A 20,869-nucleotide genomic window follows, 5' to 3' on the forward strand; every position below is an offset into this window, starting at 1 on the left:
GGCTCTTGCTGGGCTCCACCCTAACGCTACCAGACTACAATCTGTCAGCAAAAATTCTGTTTTGTTCTCTGATGTATGCCATGTACCTAGATCACAGCCTGGCATGTTGTAGGCCCTCAATAAATATTGGTTGAATTAAATTGCAAATGTGAATGCTTTAGAAGACAACGTTTATCTGGACATGGTTGTGTGGGTTTATTCTTAAAAGTGACTTATAATCTCATAAATCTCTATGAAATGAACATAGATACAGCACATGCATATGGCAGGAAAGATTTCTTGTGAAGATGCTGCTGTAGGATTATGGAAGGTGGGGGAATCCGGGTCTCCACAAATCTTTTAATTTTTATATTTATGTAAATAAACCCCTTTTCTTCTGCTTTCCATATGTTTTGACACGCACAAAATCTCCCCAAGATCCTTGGGGAACTGTATTCCATCATTAGACTAATCATTGCTGCCACTTCTCCGTTTTTATTTATGCAAACCGCAAAATGTGTTGCTCAAGTGCTATCACACAGATATGTCTGTTGCTCTATTTTGGAATCCTTGTCTCAAATGTTACTCACTTTCCATGCCTTTTCTGTTGTCTTTTTTTTTTTTTTTTTCTGAAGGACCTTGTAAAGTTAAGAATGTCAGAAACCTCCAGAGTCGCCTTTGGAGGCAGGAGAGCGGTTCCACCCAATAACTCTAATGCAGCGGAAGATGACTTGCCCACACTGGAGCCTCAGGGCGTGGTGCCCCGGGGCGTCAACCTGCAAGGTATGAGCATACGCCCCCTCCCCACCACTCTGGGTCCAGGCACAGCTGGGCCCTGGCCCCTCTTCCCTGCAGGTAAACATCCTCTGTCTACACTGGGGTCCCCACAAAAGGAAGGCTGCTGTCAATCTCTGGTTTTATAAAGGAAGGAAGCAAAAGCTTTCTTTTAAGTGGTGAAAGCACCAGAGACCCAGAGCCTTGTCCCAGTTCTGCCACTTACTGACCTTGTAACCTCAGGGAAGTTGCTTTGTCTTTCTACCACTCAACTATTTCCTGTACAAAACCAGAGTGCTGGATTAGCTAGGGCCTCTTCCAGCCCTACTGCTCCATGCTGTAGAGAATTTTCTCTAGCTGGAATATTCCACTTCCAAAATATTGTGGCTGTTTTGCTTGTCTGGCTTGCACCTCCTTCCTTCTCCCTCCTCCCTTTTCCATCCATTGCTGTGAATTTCAGAGCCGGGGAGAAGTGCCAGACTCTGACAGTAATAGAGATAGAAGCCCTCGATTTCTCTCCAGAGCAGCCTGGTGAGCTGGCAAGGCAAGCTGCTTCCCCAGCTTCTTGCCTCTGCCTGATCCCTAGAAACCTGCTCCGGGTACAGTGGCCAGCAGTTGACCTCCTCTCAGCCCTGTCAGCGGTGACAAGGCCCAGGTGCCAGCACTGGTTTGGTGATACAGACATCATTCCCCTGGGCCACAGCAGGGACATTCAGACTCATGTCCCCGAGTGGCATAGCATTCATGCACCAACATCCAATTTTACTCCTAAGGGTGTTCTGTGCTGGGTTTCACTGGGGATAAAACATCCATTTGCTGGGATAGGTGAGCATGGTCATGCTGGAGCTGTGTAGTTGATTCCCCTCGTTAGAAGGAGACCAATGCCTGAAAGCCCAGACTGATGCATCGCTCCATATAGCAAAGGGAAAGGAGAAGTGCAGTTTATCCAGCAAGCCAGACACCTGCCCAGGTGTTGTGGACTGGTGTCACTGTGTTACTATCACACTAGATGATTTGATATCAAATAGTGAAATCAGGGAGGCATCCAGTACATCCAAGTTTGGGAAAAGAGGTTCACAGAACAGAAGAGCATCTTCAGTCAGGTGGTAGAGTTTGAGGGGCTAAGATGAACTTGTAGTTCTGAAGTCTCTCTCCCAGCTGGGTGCCACTCTTTAAACCCAACCATGACAGCCACAGAACTGGGTTTAAGAGAACTTGCTAATCAACGAGTCCTCATCCTCATGTTATAGGTTAGGAAATAGAGGCTGAAGGTAAGCAGTTGATATTCACTCCTTGCCCAGTCTATGAGTCTTTTTCTTTAAGAATGCAAATAAAATTGAAAAGCCTACAGACATCAAATTATTAAGCAGGTTGCCTTTGTGTATTCCATCTTCTAGCAAAATTCCCCTGTGGCACAGAAGACTCTGGGCCCCCAGAAAGCGGGTGCAGGCACTGGGAGAAGTGAGCAGTAAGAACATGAGGAGTAATGACACAGCTGCCCTTGCCACATGAGGAGTCAGGACACAGCCACTCTTGCCAGGATTGGTGGGGAAAAATGGGGACCTCTACAAAGGCAGTGCAGGGAAGCAGAGAGCAGAGGCAGAAGACCTGGCTTCCTGCTCCACATCTGCCCTTCTTGCTCCTTCTGGGAAAGTCATAGAGGTGCCCAAGCCTCAGTTTCTCCATCAGCAAAATGGAAGCAATGCCTACTTCACAGATTGTCATGAGCATCTAGTGAGCAGTGTCTATGATCATGTCTGAGCCACAGCACATGACCAATAAGTGCTCATTGACTGGGAATGTGCAACTTATCATACCCCAGCAAGGTCAGGAAAACACTCCAGGGAATACTTGTTCCTATGGGGAATATGTACAACCTGTAGCCCCCATAAATCTGACATCTGAACAAAGTGCTGCTAGTAAGACATAAAAACTGTCAGAGAACATGTGCGGGTAGGCCAATTAAGAAAAAGAAAATCTGGGGTTACTGCTTTTGTTGATTTCTAGAGGCAGAGGTGGGGAGCAGCATAACCGAACTATTCTGAAAAATTAGTCATTATTTATTTTGCAGTCATATGTGTCCACAACCCAAGTGACATTCTGGGATATCCATTAGAGGCACTAGCATAAGAGTATGAATGTCCAGTGACTGTAGAATGAATGAACAAACAGTCAATCACTTGTGAATTGAATGACTCAGATCTAGTGGCATTATAATTTATTATTAATAACGAGCTCCAGATTTCATACATATGCATTCATTTAATATTTTTCACACAGACAAGATAAGTGTTACATGCTCTGGGGATATGGTTTCTGAAGCCCAGAATCATGACAGCAAGTCCCAGACGAGGACAGGAAATAAACCTGTCCACACACACATATACCAGTACACAAACCATCGGAACAAGGAGGTCTATCTCCTGGTTACCCTTTGCATTTCAGATTTATGTTTAATTGTTCTAAAAGCAGGTTTTCTGGCACTATATATCAAGTTTTCTCCCTAAGGGATGAAATTTGCTAAGCGACTAAACCTTGGAAAGCATAGGTCATTCATTTTCAAAATGCCATCTTCATGCAGTTCACCCAGTGGCCACTAGTGGCCTCTAAGAAGCCTTGTATCCGTGGTCACCAATCTGCGGATGATGACTTTGCCTCCGGAAACACCAGCCCCAAGTGAAACTCTTGTCTCCATTTTTTTCAGTGGCCCCTTTTCCCGTTAGCAAGCTGCTCTTGTAATATTGACTGAGAAATGCAGAGAGGCAAGAAGAGGAAGCGGGGGGAAATGCCTGGTTTTTCATTTCTAATAGTTCTGTAGCAGAGAGTCCTGCCCATCATTGTGTGTGACATATACAATGTTACAAGGTATACTGAGTATATATAGTACCCTTAAGTCATAGCTTTGGTAACATTTGGTTAAGAATTATTTTGGTAAAATCTATATTTTAAAATGTATAAACTCAGGTAAGTTTCCTCTCATGCACACCATGATATTCAAGAAAAAAATGAAATATTTGAGGTGGGCACTGAAATCCCAGAGGTGGGACCAGCCAGTCAGTGGTAGCGTTTGACATCCTTGCATGGTTTTAGGCATCCTTAATGTCACCCTTTGAATTCAGTTGTAGCCAGGAAAGGTACTGAGACGATCTCCCGAGATTTGGATTTGTATCAGTTTCTAATAGACCACTCTGCAGGCTTAGTTGGTGTTTCTGAAAAATCTCTCCACTGCCTGCCTGGTCTCAAAGATTATGTGTAGCTGGAAATGTAACATTCCAGAAGAAATCTTATGTTGTTGGTCTGGTTTGGCTTTATATTGTTAACAATAGGTGACCATCTGTAGCAGCAATTGGAATCATTTGACAGTTCTAATGTATTGAGTTAAAACTGGAAAGCAAGCCTGGCTCTATGAAAAAATTAAACATAGGTGGGTTCTAGTAGTTTTTCAGGCTAATGGGGTCTTATACCTTCCTGAGAATCTCCTCCATCCCACCATTCCTTGTCAGAATCAAATCAACCAATTAATGATAAGCCTCCTCTTTGTGCAGAGTAAACCTCTCTGGATTGAAGGTCACTGAGCGACTTGAGAGGCATTCAATGTATAACTGAGAAATGCTATTGTCCAGCAGCAGTTCCTCCTTTCATTGAGTTCCTGGAAAAATATACACTTGTTTTCACATATGTGTCAGGAGCTGCTCCAGGTTCTCCCTGAGGACATAAAGTTGAGTCAGTCAGTCCCTGGCCTCAAAAAACTGTCAGTGTAGAGACAAAATAAATAAAAGATCATTGCAATTCAGTGTAATAAAGACTGTGACTGTGATTTATGCACATTTCAGTGAAATAACAGAAATCAATGTCTAGTGGTGTGGTGGAGTGGGGAAGAGGATGAGGAGGGCTTCTTGATGCAAGGATATTGGAGCTGGGACTTAGAGGATGAGTAGGAGTGTTCCTGACAGGCAAGCACATGGAAAAGTGTTTGCAGTAGAGGGAACAGCATGTGCCAAGTGAGGAGTGACTAAAAGACGAAAGAGAAGATACAAGCCTGGGAAAATACAGCAGGTATCACACCATAACAAGGCCTTGGGGATCTTGCTTTCCTCCTGCAGATAATGGGGGACTTGAGAAGGTTTCTAATTAGCAGAAATACATAATCAGAATTATACTTTACAAAGTGGTAAGGAGGGCTGGGCACTGTGGCTCTTGCCTGTAATCCCAGGACTTTGGGAGGCCAAGGTGGGCAGATCACCAGGTCAGGAGTTTGAGACCAGCGTGGTCAACATGGTGAAACCCTGTCTCTACTAAAAATACAAAAATTAGCTGCGTGTGGTGGTGGGAGACTGTAATCCCAGCTACTTGGGAGGCTGAGGCAGGAGAATCACTTGAATCTGGGAGGCGGAGATTGCAGTGAGCCAAGTTTGTGCTATTGCACTCCAGCCTAGGCAATAAGACGAAGACTCCATTTCAAAAAAAAAAAAAAAAAAGTGTAAGGAGAAAATGGGGAACAGGAGATACATTTGGACGCTGTGGAGATATTCCAGGCTAGAAGAGGAATAGACCAGAGGGATTTTAGCACCTGGAGGTATGGGGCTCATTTCTCTTGTTCCAGCTTCCTCTGAGCACCTGAGCAATGCTTCAATGTTATAGGGTCCAGGACGTATTAATAGCAACACTTTATACATTAAGCGACTTAAGAAAATGTTTTTAATCATTCTAATTAAGGACACATTAAAATTGTGGGCACCCAAAAGAAATGTGAGAAAGAGGTCTTTTTCCTGTTTGTTTTTTTTTTTTAATAAATAAACCAGTTTCTCTTGGATAGCATTTATGCTTATAGTTTAGTAATAATATTACCAAAAACTGCATGGAGAATTCAGTTCACCAGGGAATTCCTAGAATATAAACCTAAACATTTAACTTATCTCAAGATCCCATCTGTGACAGGTATAATCATTCTCTGAAGAATATTTTACAATCTAGGGAGACAATAATTTACATTTTTTCATATTAGAGAAAGAGTAGGAGGACAGGGAGGCAGTTGCTTCTCCGGAGATTTTTTTTCTTTTCTTTTACAGTTCATTATCCAGTATGTTTGGAATTAGGCTAAATTGTGTTAGGTAGACATTTTGAAAGCTGTCACTTTGAAAGAGCGAGCTGCCAAGTTTCTAGCTACAGTATCTCAAAAAAAAAAAAAAAAAAAAAAAAAAAAAAAAAATGGCAGCTTAGCAATGAGCTGTTCCATTTCGCCAGGAACTAGGTTTGGACTGGGGAAGCAAATTCATTTCCTGTTTGTGGCAAATGGAGCCTGGATGATGATAAGGCTTTTTCCATCTAAACTGTCTTGTTAAGCCAATAAACAAAGCAAGAATCAATATGCTAGATTAATCAATGCTCGCTAGAACACACTCCATGGCAAGGGACATTTCCTAGGCAAAATGGACAATGGAATGGACTATGATATTTTTATGTCTATGTTCATATTTTGTGACAGTCATCTTCAGAGTCTTTGTTACTATCAGCTGTTATAAGAACCAAATACTTGGTTGACTTGTGTGTGGTTGACTCATGGGCAATGAAATAAATTCTGTTTAATTGGTGGTATTGGGGACCTCACCTCTATTCCCCATACTTTGGGCAACCTATTAAGCTTCCTCATGTCTTTTCTATTTGACTACAGTCAAGAACATTATTCCTTTAAACTCTCAACCTCTCTGTGTAGCTTTTAATCTTCCACTTCTTAGGCAAGTTTTATTTTTTATGAAATGTCTTTATTTGTTTAAATCATTTCAAGACGGACTTTTTTTTTTTCTTTTTTTTTGAGACGGAGTCCCGCTCTGTCGCCAGGTTGGAGTGCAGCGGAGTGATCTCGGCTCACTGCAACCTCGGACTCACAGATTCAAGTGATACTCCTGCCTCAGCCTCCTGAGTAGCTGGGACTACAGTGCGCACCGCCACACCCAGCTAACTTTTGTATCTTTTTTCAGTAGAGACTGGGTTTCATCATATTGGCCAAGATGGTCTCTATCTCTTGACCTCGTGATCCGCCCACGTCAGCCTTCCAAAGTACTGGAATTATAGGCATGAGCCACCACGCCCAGTCCCCAAGACGGACTTTTAAGAGATGATACAGGAAAGTTTTACGTATCACTGCCTTAGTTTTTCCCACTCATAGTACCACCGTGATTTTATGTTTTTCCTGAGGCATTGACTTGTTAAAGTGATATTGCAATAGAGAATCAAAAGATCACCAAGAAAAAGTATCATGTTAAAAAACATCATGCTTAAAATTAAATGTCAAAAATATACCAATATAGATGATATAATTTAAAACAACTGATACTATCAGCTGTCATAAGAACCAAATACTTGGTTGACCTGTGGATGGCTGACTCATGGGCAATGAAATAAATTTTGTTTTATACATATAACTTTACATATATGTAACTTTATATATATGTATATCTAAAGTTTGCTTATATATAATATATACACATATATAATATAAAATATTGTTTGTAATATGTAAACATTATATATGTAAATAATATATAAAAATTATATATTATATATGTAAACAATATATTTTTAAAAACTAAACTCATGGGTTTATAGTTTTTGCATAGTGAAAACAAATATATATAAACAAATATGTATATTTGCTTATATCTATTATATATAAAAAATATATAATATTTAAAGATATAAATAATATATAAACACAATATGTATTTGTAATATATTATTTGTTTATATCTATTATATAATATAAACATATGTAATATATATTATATATAATATATAAACAATATGTTTATATATTATATATAAAGAAATATATATATTTGTGATATATATATTTGTTTTCACTATGAAAAAACTATAAATCTGTGAGTTGGGGTTTTATCTTTTTTTTTTGACTTAAGTTTTCTATTCTCAAAGGCATTAATCAGCACCCTTTTCCTCAGCCTTTGTTACACAGTACAAGCAGGCTAGAAAGACGGTATTTTATTCCAATGGGAAATGAAACTGCTGATCTAGTGGTCTTATGTTACAGATTCCCACATCATACCTTTGACTATATAAACATGTCCTGAAGGTAGCATATTTTGAGAATAAAGTGGTAAATGACATTTAAAGGACACCGATGATTAATCCTACAGTAAATGAGATAATTTATTTTGAAATGATCAACTCTAAGCTCTGAATTTTCAGGTAAAAGGTGTTCAGATGAAAGGAGGCACATCTGCTGTGGCATTTTTGCCCATTGCCCCAGGCACTATAGCAAGATAATTAAGACATGGTCCAGTCTTCAAGGGGATTACAATCCCATGGCTAAAAAATCACCTATATAAAGATAATACAAAGAAATTAATTACAATACTTTAAAAAAAAAAAGACAGAGGTTTCCTGAGAATCAAGAGAAGATAAGCTTTCTATTTACCTGTGGAAATTCAAAGCAAGCCTGTCTGCTCAGAAGACAAGGAGTGCAAAAGGGCATGGTTCCCTGGGAAGGTTGGAAGGCCACTGCTAAAAAGCTTCCCAGGGACCTTCTTGACCTTGTGACTTCCATGGCTCAGATTCCAGCCTCCCACCATGCCTTCTCAGATGCCTGACTTCTTAATGATTGGTCCTAAGGGCCCATCCAAATGCTCAGTGCTATTATGATTATTGTTGCCATCAATTTCTGAGCATTTACCATGTACCAGGGCCTATGATAGAGCACTCTGTGCATTTTCTCATTGAATCCTCACACCAACTTCATTTTGCAGATGAGAAAACTGAGGCACAGGACATTTATATAACTTGCCAAGGTCACAAAGACAGTAAGTGAGAGTTGGGATTTGGGTTCAGGCAGCCTGGCTCCACAGTTTATGCTGTTACTATGCTCTTCTACTTCTCTTAATGATAATAATAATAATAATAACAAACATTTATTAAGAATGTACTAGGTGTCAGCCACTCTGTAAGATAGGTACTTCATTCCCATATTAAAGATAAGAAAACTGAGGCTCAGAGAGATTAAATAACTTTTCCGAGGCTGCACAATTAGTAAGTAGTGAAGCATTTCCAAAAACATATTCTGAAAAATGCAGATCTCCAAAGAAAGAAGTTTCCATAGTCATTTAAGTTTGGAAACCATTGCCCCTCTAGGATATCTGTGATGTACATCAGCATATTAAAATCTCACATGAATGCTTCAGTAAAGAATCCTGATCAGCTTTGGTTAGGCCAGCATTTTCCACACTGGTTAACCATGGAGCTCTAATTCTTCCAATACCTGTCAATATTCATAAAACTAGCACTAACCAGTCTCACTAGACATGAACCAGGTACACTAGGCTAGAATGTAAAGCTGGAAAGCCAGGTTTTCATTTGCAATGAGAACTAGGATGGATGAGACGTTACCAATGATACCAAAGAAATGCTTGAAGATTTCTCCCTCTCCAGCTTTAGTTTGCCTTGTAGGTAGAGCTGCTTGGGAAGCCAAGGCAGGACTCACTTCAGGGGCACATTATCATGCAGGGAGGGAGGGTACGAATAGAGAAGGCAAATCCAGGAGTACCAGAGGAGCAGTGCCTTGAACCTCTACATGCAGGCTAAACTCAAATGGCCCCTCACCCAGAACATGGCAACAGCTTCTTAACTGGGTTCACTTTCCAGCATTGCCCCTTCCAACCCCTTTTCTACTCTGCCACCAGAAGCAGTTTAAATATATACATAAATCTAATCATGTCAGTTTGCTGTTTCAGATTGTTCTTTGGATCCACCATGCAATTAAACTCCTTCACATGGTCTCCAAGGCTCGCGTGACGAGCAGGCTTCTCCTTACTCTTCCACCGTGGCTCCCACTAGTCCATTTCAGCCAACTATCATCTTTCAATTTCTTAAGCAACTACATACTCTCTTGCCTCGGTCTTCAGGTATCCTTCTTTCTCCGCCTGAAGCATTCCTCTCCATCTCCCTTTCCACACGGACAACTGACCCCTCTTTTGACCACTGTTTATGTCTCACTTTCTTTAGAGAACTTCCTTATTTTCTACCCCGTAAATGTGGGTTAGGAGCTCCTCCCTGATACTCCCCTCAGTACTCTTTACTTCCTTTGTCAGAGATGTCTGACACTGTGTCATGATTATCTGTCCACCTTTTAGCACCTACTGCTGTGCGTTTACTTAGCTAGTAGTTATTAGACAGTTACCTAATCAACATTTATACCCATGTCTTGAGTGGCAACATAAAATAGCACACTTATAACATTCCCATATGACAAGAAGCTAGGGAGAATATTAAATGTATTAAATGCATACTTAGGGGTTAAAATTATCTTAAGAGCATGGGACAGTGAACCAAACTCAATAAGAAGAAATTTAACACATGCAAAGTCTTAACATTGACCTAAACAGAAGAAAACGATTGCACAAATAAACATAGCCAAATAGCAGCATGAGTGGGGGACTTGTAGGGGCCTCAACTGAATTTTGATCCACTGTTGCTAGAAATAACATTAGAATGTGTTTTAAGGGAGGCTGAGGCAGGTAGATTACCTGAGGTCAGGAGTTCGAGACCAGCCTGACCAATATGGTGAAACCCCATCTCTACTAAAAAAAAAAAAAAAAATTAGCCAGGCGTGGTGGTGTGAGCCTGCAGTCTCAGCAACTTGAGAGGCTGAAACACGAGAATTGCTTGAACCCAGGAGGCAGAAGTTGCAGTGAGCCGAAACGGCACCACTGAACTCTAGCCTGAGCAACAGAGCAGGACTCTGTCTCAAAAAAAAAAAAAAGAACGTGTTTTACGAGTTTTGCTTTATCAGATGCATAATATAAATCAATAGTGAGTTAAGAGTATCCGAGACACTAATAATATCTTGAGCTGAAATAATAGAAATACACTATTTATTTTAAAAGATGTAATGGTCTCATTTTTTTTTTTTTTTTTTTTTTTTTTTTTTTTTTTTACAGAAAAACCACAACTAGAGTAATGTACTTAATTCCAGAAAACAACACTTCAAAAGAGAAATTGACAAAATGGAAACTATTCCCAAACAGAGTGTTGGATAAAAGTTCTAGAAATAACTTCTTAAAAACAGTTAAATAGTCTGGGTGTGATGGCTCATGCTTGTAATCCCAACACTTTGGGAGGCCGAGTGGGCGGATCATCTGAGGTCAGAAGTTCAAGACCAGCCTGGCCAACATGGTGAAACCCCGTCTCTACCAAATTAAAAAAAAATACAAAAATTAGTGGGGCATGGTGGCGAGTGCCTGCAGTCCCAGCTACTCAGGAGGATGAGGCAGGGAGAACTGCTTGAACCCAGGAGGTGGAGGTTGCAGTGAGCTGAGATCGTGCCACTGCACTGCAGTCTGGGCAATGGAGCAAGACTCTGTCTCAAACAAACAAACAAACAGTTAAATAAATGAAGAATGTTTTACTCAGGAAAAAAAAACCCTATGAGCAGTCTTTAAATACCTAGAGAGTGCCAGATAAAATGAATAAGAGGACTTATTCTATATTTATCCAGAAGTCAGAACGAGGACCCGTGGTTAGAAAAATTACAAGGAAGCAGATGTCAGTTTATCTTGAGAAGTTTTCAAATAATTAGAGTTGTTTAAAAATGGACTGTTTGCCCTATGAAATAATGAGTTCTTTGTTCAAATGGAAGCTAGAAGCCCAAGTAGTAGGGCTCTCATGAAAATGTTTCATACAGGATATAGTAGTTTTACCAGATGGCTGAGAAAATGCTATTGCTGTTCTGTGAGATTCCGTAAGGATGTAATATCAGTATATTCCTTCCATTGGTACTGGTAAGTGGAGAACTGATGAAACCCATTTCTAAGGACTTTGTTTTTTAGCTATTTTAAAAAATATATTTTTAAAGACGCTGTGCCAAGAAAGAGGACCAGAGGAGTTGACTGCTAGGCTCCTTTTCAACAGGGACATTTGTGCTTCTCCAGCTCATTCTTGGGCTGGTTTATCAGTGGGGATTGTGGTCTTAATAAGACCAGAGAACTCAGGAGAATAACAGCTTGGAATAGAGAGGTCTAGAGAATTAAACATCTTTAGCTCACAGCATAATGGAAAGAAAGTGCCCTTCAGGGGAACGTGTACTACAACAGGGTTCTGAGATGAGGTAAAAATAAAACTGCATCCTGCACTTTCTACTTGCTGTAATGCTGCAGTCAGAGTAACCCATGGAGCACCATGCCCTGTGAAATGGCTGTCACAGTGTAGGGGCAGTGAGCCACAGTAAGCCTAGAACCCACTATGTGCCAGGTACAGGGCCAGACCCATTGCATCGTTATCTCATTGAGCCTTCATAGACGTTCTGGGGTATTAGTATCTTCATTTTAAAATAAGAAAAATCAGATTCTGAAAGGTAAAGTACCTCCACAAAGGAATTTTGAGACCTGAGATTCAAACTCAGGATTGCCTGAACTTTGAATTGCTCAGTAGTGTTTCAGGGCTTCCTGGACTTTAGGACCGAAGAGGATCTTAAAGAGCCCAACTTCTTGGTTTTGACTACGGAACACAATGGGGTTCAAAGGGACCGGGCATCCTGCACAGGATTTACGTGTGAAGGTAAAGGAAGCCATTCGAGTATTTCAGGAGATGCCCCAGTATGGGTACAAGCTCAGCAGCTGTGTTTTCTGTGCACACAGTGCTTATAGCCATGAGGGCAAATCATGCATCAGGCAGGGGCAGGGAGGGAGAGGGCAAGAGGCCAGGGCACCCCTGCTGACCCTTCTGCCTTCCCACCCCACCTTCTCCCCAATAACCCTTTACAAGGCCAAATGCACCTGCAGAAACCAGTCTCTAGACTAGATCTTGTACAGTAAAGTGAGGACAGGGAGTTAGGATGACTCCCTCTTTCATCCATGATCATTCACAGAGGGGAAGGGGAAAAGGGCAGGAGGAGAGCTGACTTTCACGTGTAATACCCTTTGCTAAATGCCTGCATACGTGTCATCTCATGCCGTCTCCTGTCACAGTCCTGTAAGATGTGGAACATGTTAGGCTATGAAATTAATATTAGTGTCTCCATTCTATGATGAAGAAATGAATTTAAGTCACACATACAAAGTCAGACAACTAAGAAACATATGACTGGCATTTACACTCCTGATGCCACAAATCAAAAGAAAAACCTGTGAATGTCGGCATCAGACAGTCCAGGTTTTGACTTTTGAACTGGCCCGTTAGTAGCTAAGGAAAGCTGAGGATAGTTTCTGTGTAACTGAAAACAATCACATTTATCTCATGGAAATGTTAGTGTCCTTCTCCAGACCTGCTCCCTCTCTTTCCTGCATTTGAGGGCTGAGATCTACTTTTAGAATTACAGAGGGAGGGGGCATTTGACCCTTCTTGAGGTAAAAGGAGAATTTTGGATTAATGGTTAACTTTGTCCTTCGAATGTCCCCTTGAGGCTTTGTCAGATTTGATTCCTTCCTTTGGAAAGATAAGAAAATTGAAGTGGCTATTCCCTGCTTCTGCCTGGTTAGTCACAGAGTGAGGCAGTGACATGATGGGAAGCTCCTAACATAACGAAAACCAGCGTGAGACTGAGAACCTGAGGACTTCAACTCTGGCCCTAGCTTCTCTGTATTTGGATCTCCCAGACAGGCATCCATCTATCCCACAGTGAGTGCCTTGTGGACTGAAATGAGATCAAAGGTGGAGACAGCTTTTAAAAGCTCACTTCAAAAACAAGAATGTCACAAGAGGCTGCCTCTTGAGACAGTGTTCCCCCTACCCCCGCTCCTACAGAGTTTCATTCAGCAGACCTTGCTACCTGCCTTCTTCAGGAAAAAAATCTTGTTTCTGAGTTTGTGTTTAAATGAAAGTTAGTTGATTGTTTTCTTCAATTTTTTTTCTTGTTCATAGAGTTTCTTAACGTCACGAGCGTTCACCTATTCAAGGAGAGATGGGACACGAACAAGGTGGACCACCACACTGACAAGTACGAAAACAACAAGCTGATTGTCCGCAGAGGGCAGTCTTTCTACATTCAGATTGACTTCAATCGTCCATATGACCCCAGACGGGATCTCTTCAGGGTGGAATACGTCATTGGTGAGTGCCACGTGCAAGCCCCAGTCTTGACACCATGGGTTGCATTGTAGAGGGAGGTAGGTACAGGCACAGTTGTGTGATTTCCTAGTGTCATATGTCAACAGTGGCAGGAGCTGGAATGACATCCAGCCCCTGAATCATCCTGCGCTCTAAGACTGGTCTGTATAGTGCCAAAGATTAATAACGTGGGCCCACCCAAAGGGAAAATCTCATATAAATAAAAGTAAGTAAAACTGGTATAAAGTGTCGCTTAACTAAATTATTCTTCCTTAAACAAATGGTTTTGGCGTCCTATGGTTGTAACTTTTATCTCCATGATTTAATTGGTCTCATGTGCTGAAAATGTTTGTAAATCTTAGCATACAATCCATGTGTGCATTCCCAAAGTTGGTTCTGCTCTGATCTAGTCCCATGGGATGGCCCATGAAAAGTGGATAGTCCAATAAAGTTCACTAAACACTTTGTACTTTAATCACCTTTTTTTTTTTTTTTTTTTTTTTTGACACAGAGTCTTGCTCTGTTACCCAGGCTGGAACAGTGGTGCAATCTCAGCTCACTGCAACCTCCACCCCTGGGTTCAAGTGATTCTGGTGCCTCAGCCTCCAGAGTAGCTGGAACCACAGGTGCACGCCACCACGCCCAGCTAATTTTATGTATTTTTGGTAGAGGCGGAGTTTCACTATGTTGTCCAGGCTGGTCTCCCACTCCTGACCTCAAGTTATCCTCCCACCTCAGCCTCTCAAAGTGCTGGAATTACAGGCATGAGACACCACGTCCAGCCTTTAATCTCCTCTTGAAAATTAACAATGCACATTAGCTTCAAAGGTTTGGGGAAGGACCTTTTAACTTTGGTCTGGTGCTTCTTAAATTAGTTTGATCATGGAACCCTTTTCTTAAGTTACAGCTATTAACATTTGACACATTTTGGTAAACATTTCTACAGGAATTTATAAGATTATCAAGGAAATACACGCACAGAGAAGCAAGGGTGGCACAACATAGGAAATCTGCCCATATAATCCTATGCACAAATTAAAGGAAAAAATTAGGCAATTGAATCAGTAGTCACTGAAAAGTACATGATAAAATTCAGCATCCAGTTTAAGAAAAAGAGTTTAAGGGGAAAAATTTAGGAAAAAAAACCAAACACCTCAATGATAATAAAGATTGTTTACATCAAAACAACTTTTGATATCCTAAGTGGAAAAAAGTTAACAAATTTCATTATAATCAGAAATTAGAAAGAAATGCCTGTTATCACCATTCCCTTTTTAAAAAGAATTGCTGTAAAAGTTTTAGTAAATGAACAATGTAAGAGATATATCTGCTATAAACGCTGGAAACTAAGAAGAAAAACTATATATTTGCTAATACTATGATTGTGTATATAGAAAACCCAACAGAATGAAGGGAAAAAAGCACTGTATTAATAAAACTTTGTAAGTTGGCTAGATAGAAGATAAATATATAAAAGTCAGTAACTTTTATTTTCTCCACCACTAAGCACCAGAAATAGACATAAAAAAAAATTTCACATGACTAAAACTATAAAATATAGGACTAAAAACCTGAACACACAACCTATATAAACCAGCTATTAAATCTTAATAAAAACATGAGATACCAATGAAGAGTCAAACATGTTCTTGAGTGGGAAGTCTTTCTTACACATTTTTAGTCTCCCAAGGTGTTGGTCAAAGAATACAAAATTTCAGTTAGATAGAAGGAATGAGTTTTAGTGATCTATTCCACAGCATGGTGACTGTGGACTATAACTATATTATTATATTAACTATAACTATATATATAATATATAATGTATATTTATATATTATATATACATATATACTATATATACATTATATTAACTATAGCTATATTATTATAGTTAATAATGTATATTTCCAAATTACTAAAAGTAGATTTTAAATATTCTCACCACAAAGAAATGTCATGTGAAGGAATCAATATGTTAATTAGCTTGAATTAATCAATCCACAATGTATATTTTGATCAAAACATCACATCCCAAAACCCCATAAACACATACAATTATGATTGTCAATTTTTAAAAGCCTCCCAAAATTAATGTGTAAATTTAATGCATTCCCAATTAGAATCCCAACGGAGTTTTGAGTTGTTTTTGGCTTTGGTTTTGTTTTTTTGGACTTGTATAAAATAATCTTGAAGTTCATTTGAAATAATAATTACCTGGTGATAACCAAGGAAATCATACAAACAAACAATAAGAGTATTTTATATTGGAAGCAGCTATCAGAACGTACTATGAAAAATATTTAGTAGGACACAATAGAGAATCCAGAAATGGATTTCAGTATATGACTTGATACGATTGTTGGTTTCATGAACAATAGAGAATCCAGAAATGGATTTCAGTATATGACTTGATACGATTGTTGGTTTCATGAACAATAGAGAATCCAGAAATGGATTTCAGTATATGACTTGATACGATTGTTGGTTTCATGAACAATAGAGAATCCAGAAATGGATTTCAGTATATGACTTGATACGATTGTTGGTTTCATGAACAATAGAGAATCCAGAAATGGATTTCAGTATATGACTTGATACGATTGTTGGTTTCATGAACAATAGAGAATCCAGAAATGGATTTCAGTATATGACTTGATACAATTGTTGGTTTCATGAACAATAGAGAATCCAGAAATGGATTTCAGTATATGACTTGATACGATTGTTGGTTTCATGAACAATAGAGAATCCAGAAATGGATTTCAGTATATGACTTGATACGATTGTTGGTTTCATGAAGAAAAGCATATGAGATTTTGTTTGTTTGCTTGTTTGTTTTTAAATAAATGATGCTGGAATAACTGGCTCTCCAACTGGAAGAAAATTTTAAAATTGACCCTCATCTTTTATCCCACATACAGTAATAAATTTCAGTTGGAATGAGTATTAACGTAAAAAAAAAACAAGACAGTTTTTTGAGGAAATTTAACAGACCTAACTAAAGATTGGAAACTCTGACACAGTAGAAGAAAACAAAAACACATACAGTTATGTGCCACGTAGCAACATTTCAGTCAATGGCAGATCATGCATAGGCGATCTTAAGAGATTATAATGGAGCTGAAAAAGTCCTATCCCCTCGTGCTGTCATAGTTATAATAATAGCGTGATTACTTATTTTTTTTAAAGGTAGTGGAGCCTAAGTTTGTAGTGTTTATAAAGTCTGCAGTAGCATGCAGTAATGACCTACCTTCACGTTCACTCACCCCTCACCCAGGGCGACTTCCGGTCCTGCAGGCTCCATTCACAGTAAGTGTCCTATGCAGATGTACCATTTTTTACATTTTATACTGGATTTTTCCTGTACTTTTTCTATGTTTTTATGTTTACATATAAATGTTTCTATGTTTATATGTAAGTACTTAACCATTGTGTTGCAATTGCCTGCGGTGCCGTATTCAGTACAGTAAAACACACTACAAGTTTGTAGCCTAACAACAATAGGCTCTGTCGTATAGCTTAGGTGTGTAGTGGGCTGTACCATCTTTGTTTCTGTGATGTTCACACATGACAAAATCGCCTGCCTAACAACATATTGTATCCCATGCGTGACAACAAATATGCATTTGAAACTCTGAACCACAGTTCTGCTGCAATTATGAGGGAATTTTTATCTCCATCTCTAAAGTTAAGTATTTAGGGTGGGGAGAAGAGGAGAGGGAAGCTTCAGCTCTGAACTGGACTTGTCTGAGGTTTGAGACATTCTCATAAGCCATTCAGAAAATAATTATGATAATGGAAGTCTTAGAAAAACTGGTAAGATGAATGTCTTAGATTGGGCTACTAGGAAACAAGCTCTGAGAAGAAGACTTGTGCACACAAAGTTTACTGGGGAGATGTCTCAAGATCAATATCTGCAAGGGAGTGAAGGAATCAGTGTTGGGCAGAGGGAGGAGTTGAATCGCAGTGCAGACAGGGGCCCCATGGATCTCAAGGTGAGTTCTAGCTATGGGTTGGATCTTCAGAGTTGTCTCGCCTTGAGCCAGGGGTATGGGCCTTTTATACCTTTTATACCTTGACTGGGGTTGTAGCCTTGGTGTAATTAGTTCTCTATGGCTGAGGGCAACCCCTGAAAGCAACTAAATGAATGAGAATTGTTAGTCACCAACACTCCCAACAATGGGAAATGTCCGGGCAGCACACCACAGCATCTACTACAGTGAACATTTTAAGTCCTCTTTTCTTTTTTACATAAGAAATATTATTACTTTTGTTCCCTTAAAAAAAGAGGGGGGAAGCATAGCTAATTTGACTTTGAGATAAAATCTTTACAATTTTTAAACAACATGTATTCTAAACCTTTCAGAGCCCATGATGTGTACATTCAGAGTTAAGCTATATTCTAGTATGTGTGGGCCAGTATAGGCCACATATATTTGAAGATTTTTCTATTATAGGCCACACACATTTGAAGATTTTCCATTGTCCAACCTGTTGTAGATACAAGCAAGGCAAATGACAAAATTCCACACTCTACTATTTAGTGTAGAAATTAAGCACACTTCCAAGGGCCTTGAAGGACCCACGGTAGAGGATTTATCTTTTTTTTTTTTTTTTTTTTTTTTTTTTTTTTTTTTTTTTTTTTTGAGACGGAGTCTTGCTCTGTCCCCCGGGCTGGAGTGCAGTGGCCGGATCTCAGCTCACTGCAAGCTCCGCCTCCCGGGTTCACGCCATTCTCCTGCCTCAGCCTCCCGAGTAGCTGGGACTACAGGCGCCCGCCAGGTCGCCCGGCTAGTTTTTTGTATTTTTAGTAGAGACGGGGTTTCACCATGTTAGCCAGGATGGTCTTGATCTCCTGACCTCGTGATCCGCCCGTCTCGGCCTCCCAAAGTGCTGGGATTACAGGCTTGAGCCACCGCGCCCGGCCTGAGGATTTATCTTGATCAGAGTCCTTTCCGCATCTCACGTCATTCAGGAAGTTACATGATAGCCTCAGCTTCATTGCTTCCATATTCTAAGACTGGAAAAAAAGAACATTGCTGGGGGAATAATTCTCTTAAAATTCAGTTCCTGTTTCAATAGGACTGCATAAAGCCAAGGAAATTAGATTTTAAGGGTAATTGCTATAATGAGAAGAGACGAGTATAGAATGTGAACTAGAAATGAAATTAAGTGCAAGGGCTTCTATATACAGGTGCACCTCAATTTCCAGAAACTCAGAATGTAAAAATGATGGTTTAAAAAACAGAAAAAGAATATAATTTCTATTCATTTTTAAATATCTGGCAACAGTATTTCAAGAGAAGATCCATTTTAGCTAACATTTTACAATCAGCTAAATGTCTAAGCATTTGAGATGTCATTTACTATTAACAGTGAACCAAACCTTAACATAAATTAAAAAAAAAAAAAAAAAAAAAAAAAACAGAAAAGAGAATAAATACTTTGTTAAAAATAAAGGCCACTTAAAGGAATCTCTACCAGTACATCTTTAAGAGTGTTTATAACAAGAGACTTACCAACAAAGATTAACTTACTTACTCACTATGTTAGTCAGGGTTCTCTTGAGGGACAGAACTAATAGGCTATATATATGTGTATGTGTGTGTATATATATGTGTGTGTGTACATATATGTGTGTGTGTATATATGTGTGTGTGTATATATATGTGTGTGTGTATGTGTGTGTATATAGTGTGTGTATATATATGTGTGTGTACATATGTGTGTGTGTATATATGTGTGTGTATGTGTGTGTATATAGTGTGTGTATATATGTGTGTACATATGTGTGTGTATATGTGTGTGTGTATATAGTGTGTGTATATATATGTGTGTGTACATATGTGTGTGTGTATATGTGTGTGTGTGTATAGTGTGTGTATATATATGTGTGTGTACATATGTGTGTGTGTATGTGTGTGTGTATATATACTGTGTGTATATATGTGTGTGTACATATGTGTGTGTGTATATATGTGTGTGTGTATACATATAAAGGGGACTTCATTTAAGTATTAACTTACACGATCACCAGATCCCACAATAAGCTGTCGGCAAGCTGAGGAGCAACGAGAGCCAGTGCAGTTTCCAAAACTGAAAAACTTGGAGTCTGATGTTCGAGGGCAGGAAACGCCCAGCATGGGAGAAAAATGTAGGCTGGGAGGCTGGGCCCGTCTCTTCTTTTCAAGTTTTTCTGCCTGCTTTGTATTCACTGGAAGCTGATTAGTTTGTGCCCACAAGACAAAAGGTGGATCTGCCTTTCTCCGCCCACTGACTCAAATGTTAATCTCTTTTGGCAACACCTAGGATTAATACTTTGTATCCTTCCCTCCCATCAAGTTGACACTCAGTATTAACCATCACACTCACTATATACTTTTAAAAAAAATTATTTTAGGTTCAGGGGTACATGTGCAGGTTTGTTATATAAGTAAAAACAGAGCTGTTTCATAAAGCAAGTTATTATTATATTAAAAGTACTGAAAAAATAGCTTTGCACTTAATTGCTTCCAATTTGCATTCAGTTCTTTGTTGCGGCTGCTTTCTCATTCCCTGTGCCTGTATAGATGAGCTGAGATGTGTTAGTCCACTGGAGTTTCCCCATGTTGCTGTTCTCGGAACCTAGGTCATGGGCTTTATTTATGTGATTCTGCCTTCTAACCAATTTCCTTTCCGCCCTCCCTCCCCTCCTTCTTTCCTTCTTCCTTCTTGCTTTTAAGGTATTTAAATAAATAGGGTCTCTTGGATGGTGTGCTGGACTCTGGGTAGAGAAGGTGAACAGGAGAGCTACTGCTTACCTGGCCAGGTCTTGATGAGCTGTGCTGCAGCGATTCTTTGTGCTTTGATAACTGCGTTCATTAGTTGTTGCTAATGATAACTGCGTTCATTAGTTGATAGCTGCGTTCACAGCTATCTCTGTGAGTTAGATGGGAGGTGTAAATGAATCTGAGGAGGTGGGTGTGGCTGAAAAATGTCCTGGGAGCCTGCAGGGCCTTCTCTCTCTCTCTCACCTCTGAGCCTGCAGCCATGACAAATCATGAAAGGCAAGGAGGACAGTGCT

General features: G+C 39.7%; 1 protein-coding gene across 2 annotated transcripts in view; it reads left to right on the plus strand.

The window, feature by feature from the left end:
* Nucleotides 1-20,869, plus strand: part of F13A1 (coagulation factor XIII A chain) — a 153,848-nt gene that overhangs the window by 1,301 nt on the left and 131,678 nt on the right. For both annotated transcript variants that reach the window (XM_010371346.2, XM_030928163.1), the window contains exons 2-3: nucleotides 615-762; nucleotides 13,621-13,809. In XM_010371346.2, the coding sequence (XP_010369648.1) occupies nucleotides 633-762; nucleotides 13,621-13,809 (319 nt within the window). In that variant the 5' untranslated portion in view covers nucleotides 615-632. The remainder of the gene's footprint in view (nucleotides 1-614; nucleotides 763-13,620; nucleotides 13,810-20,869) is intronic.

The sequence above is a fragment of the Rhinopithecus roxellana genome, chromosome 4 (assembly GCF_007565055.1).
Source record: "Rhinopithecus roxellana isolate Shanxi Qingling chromosome 4, ASM756505v1, whole genome shotgun sequence".
Lineage (NCBI taxonomy): Eukaryota > Metazoa > Chordata > Mammalia > Primates > Cercopithecidae > Rhinopithecus > Rhinopithecus roxellana.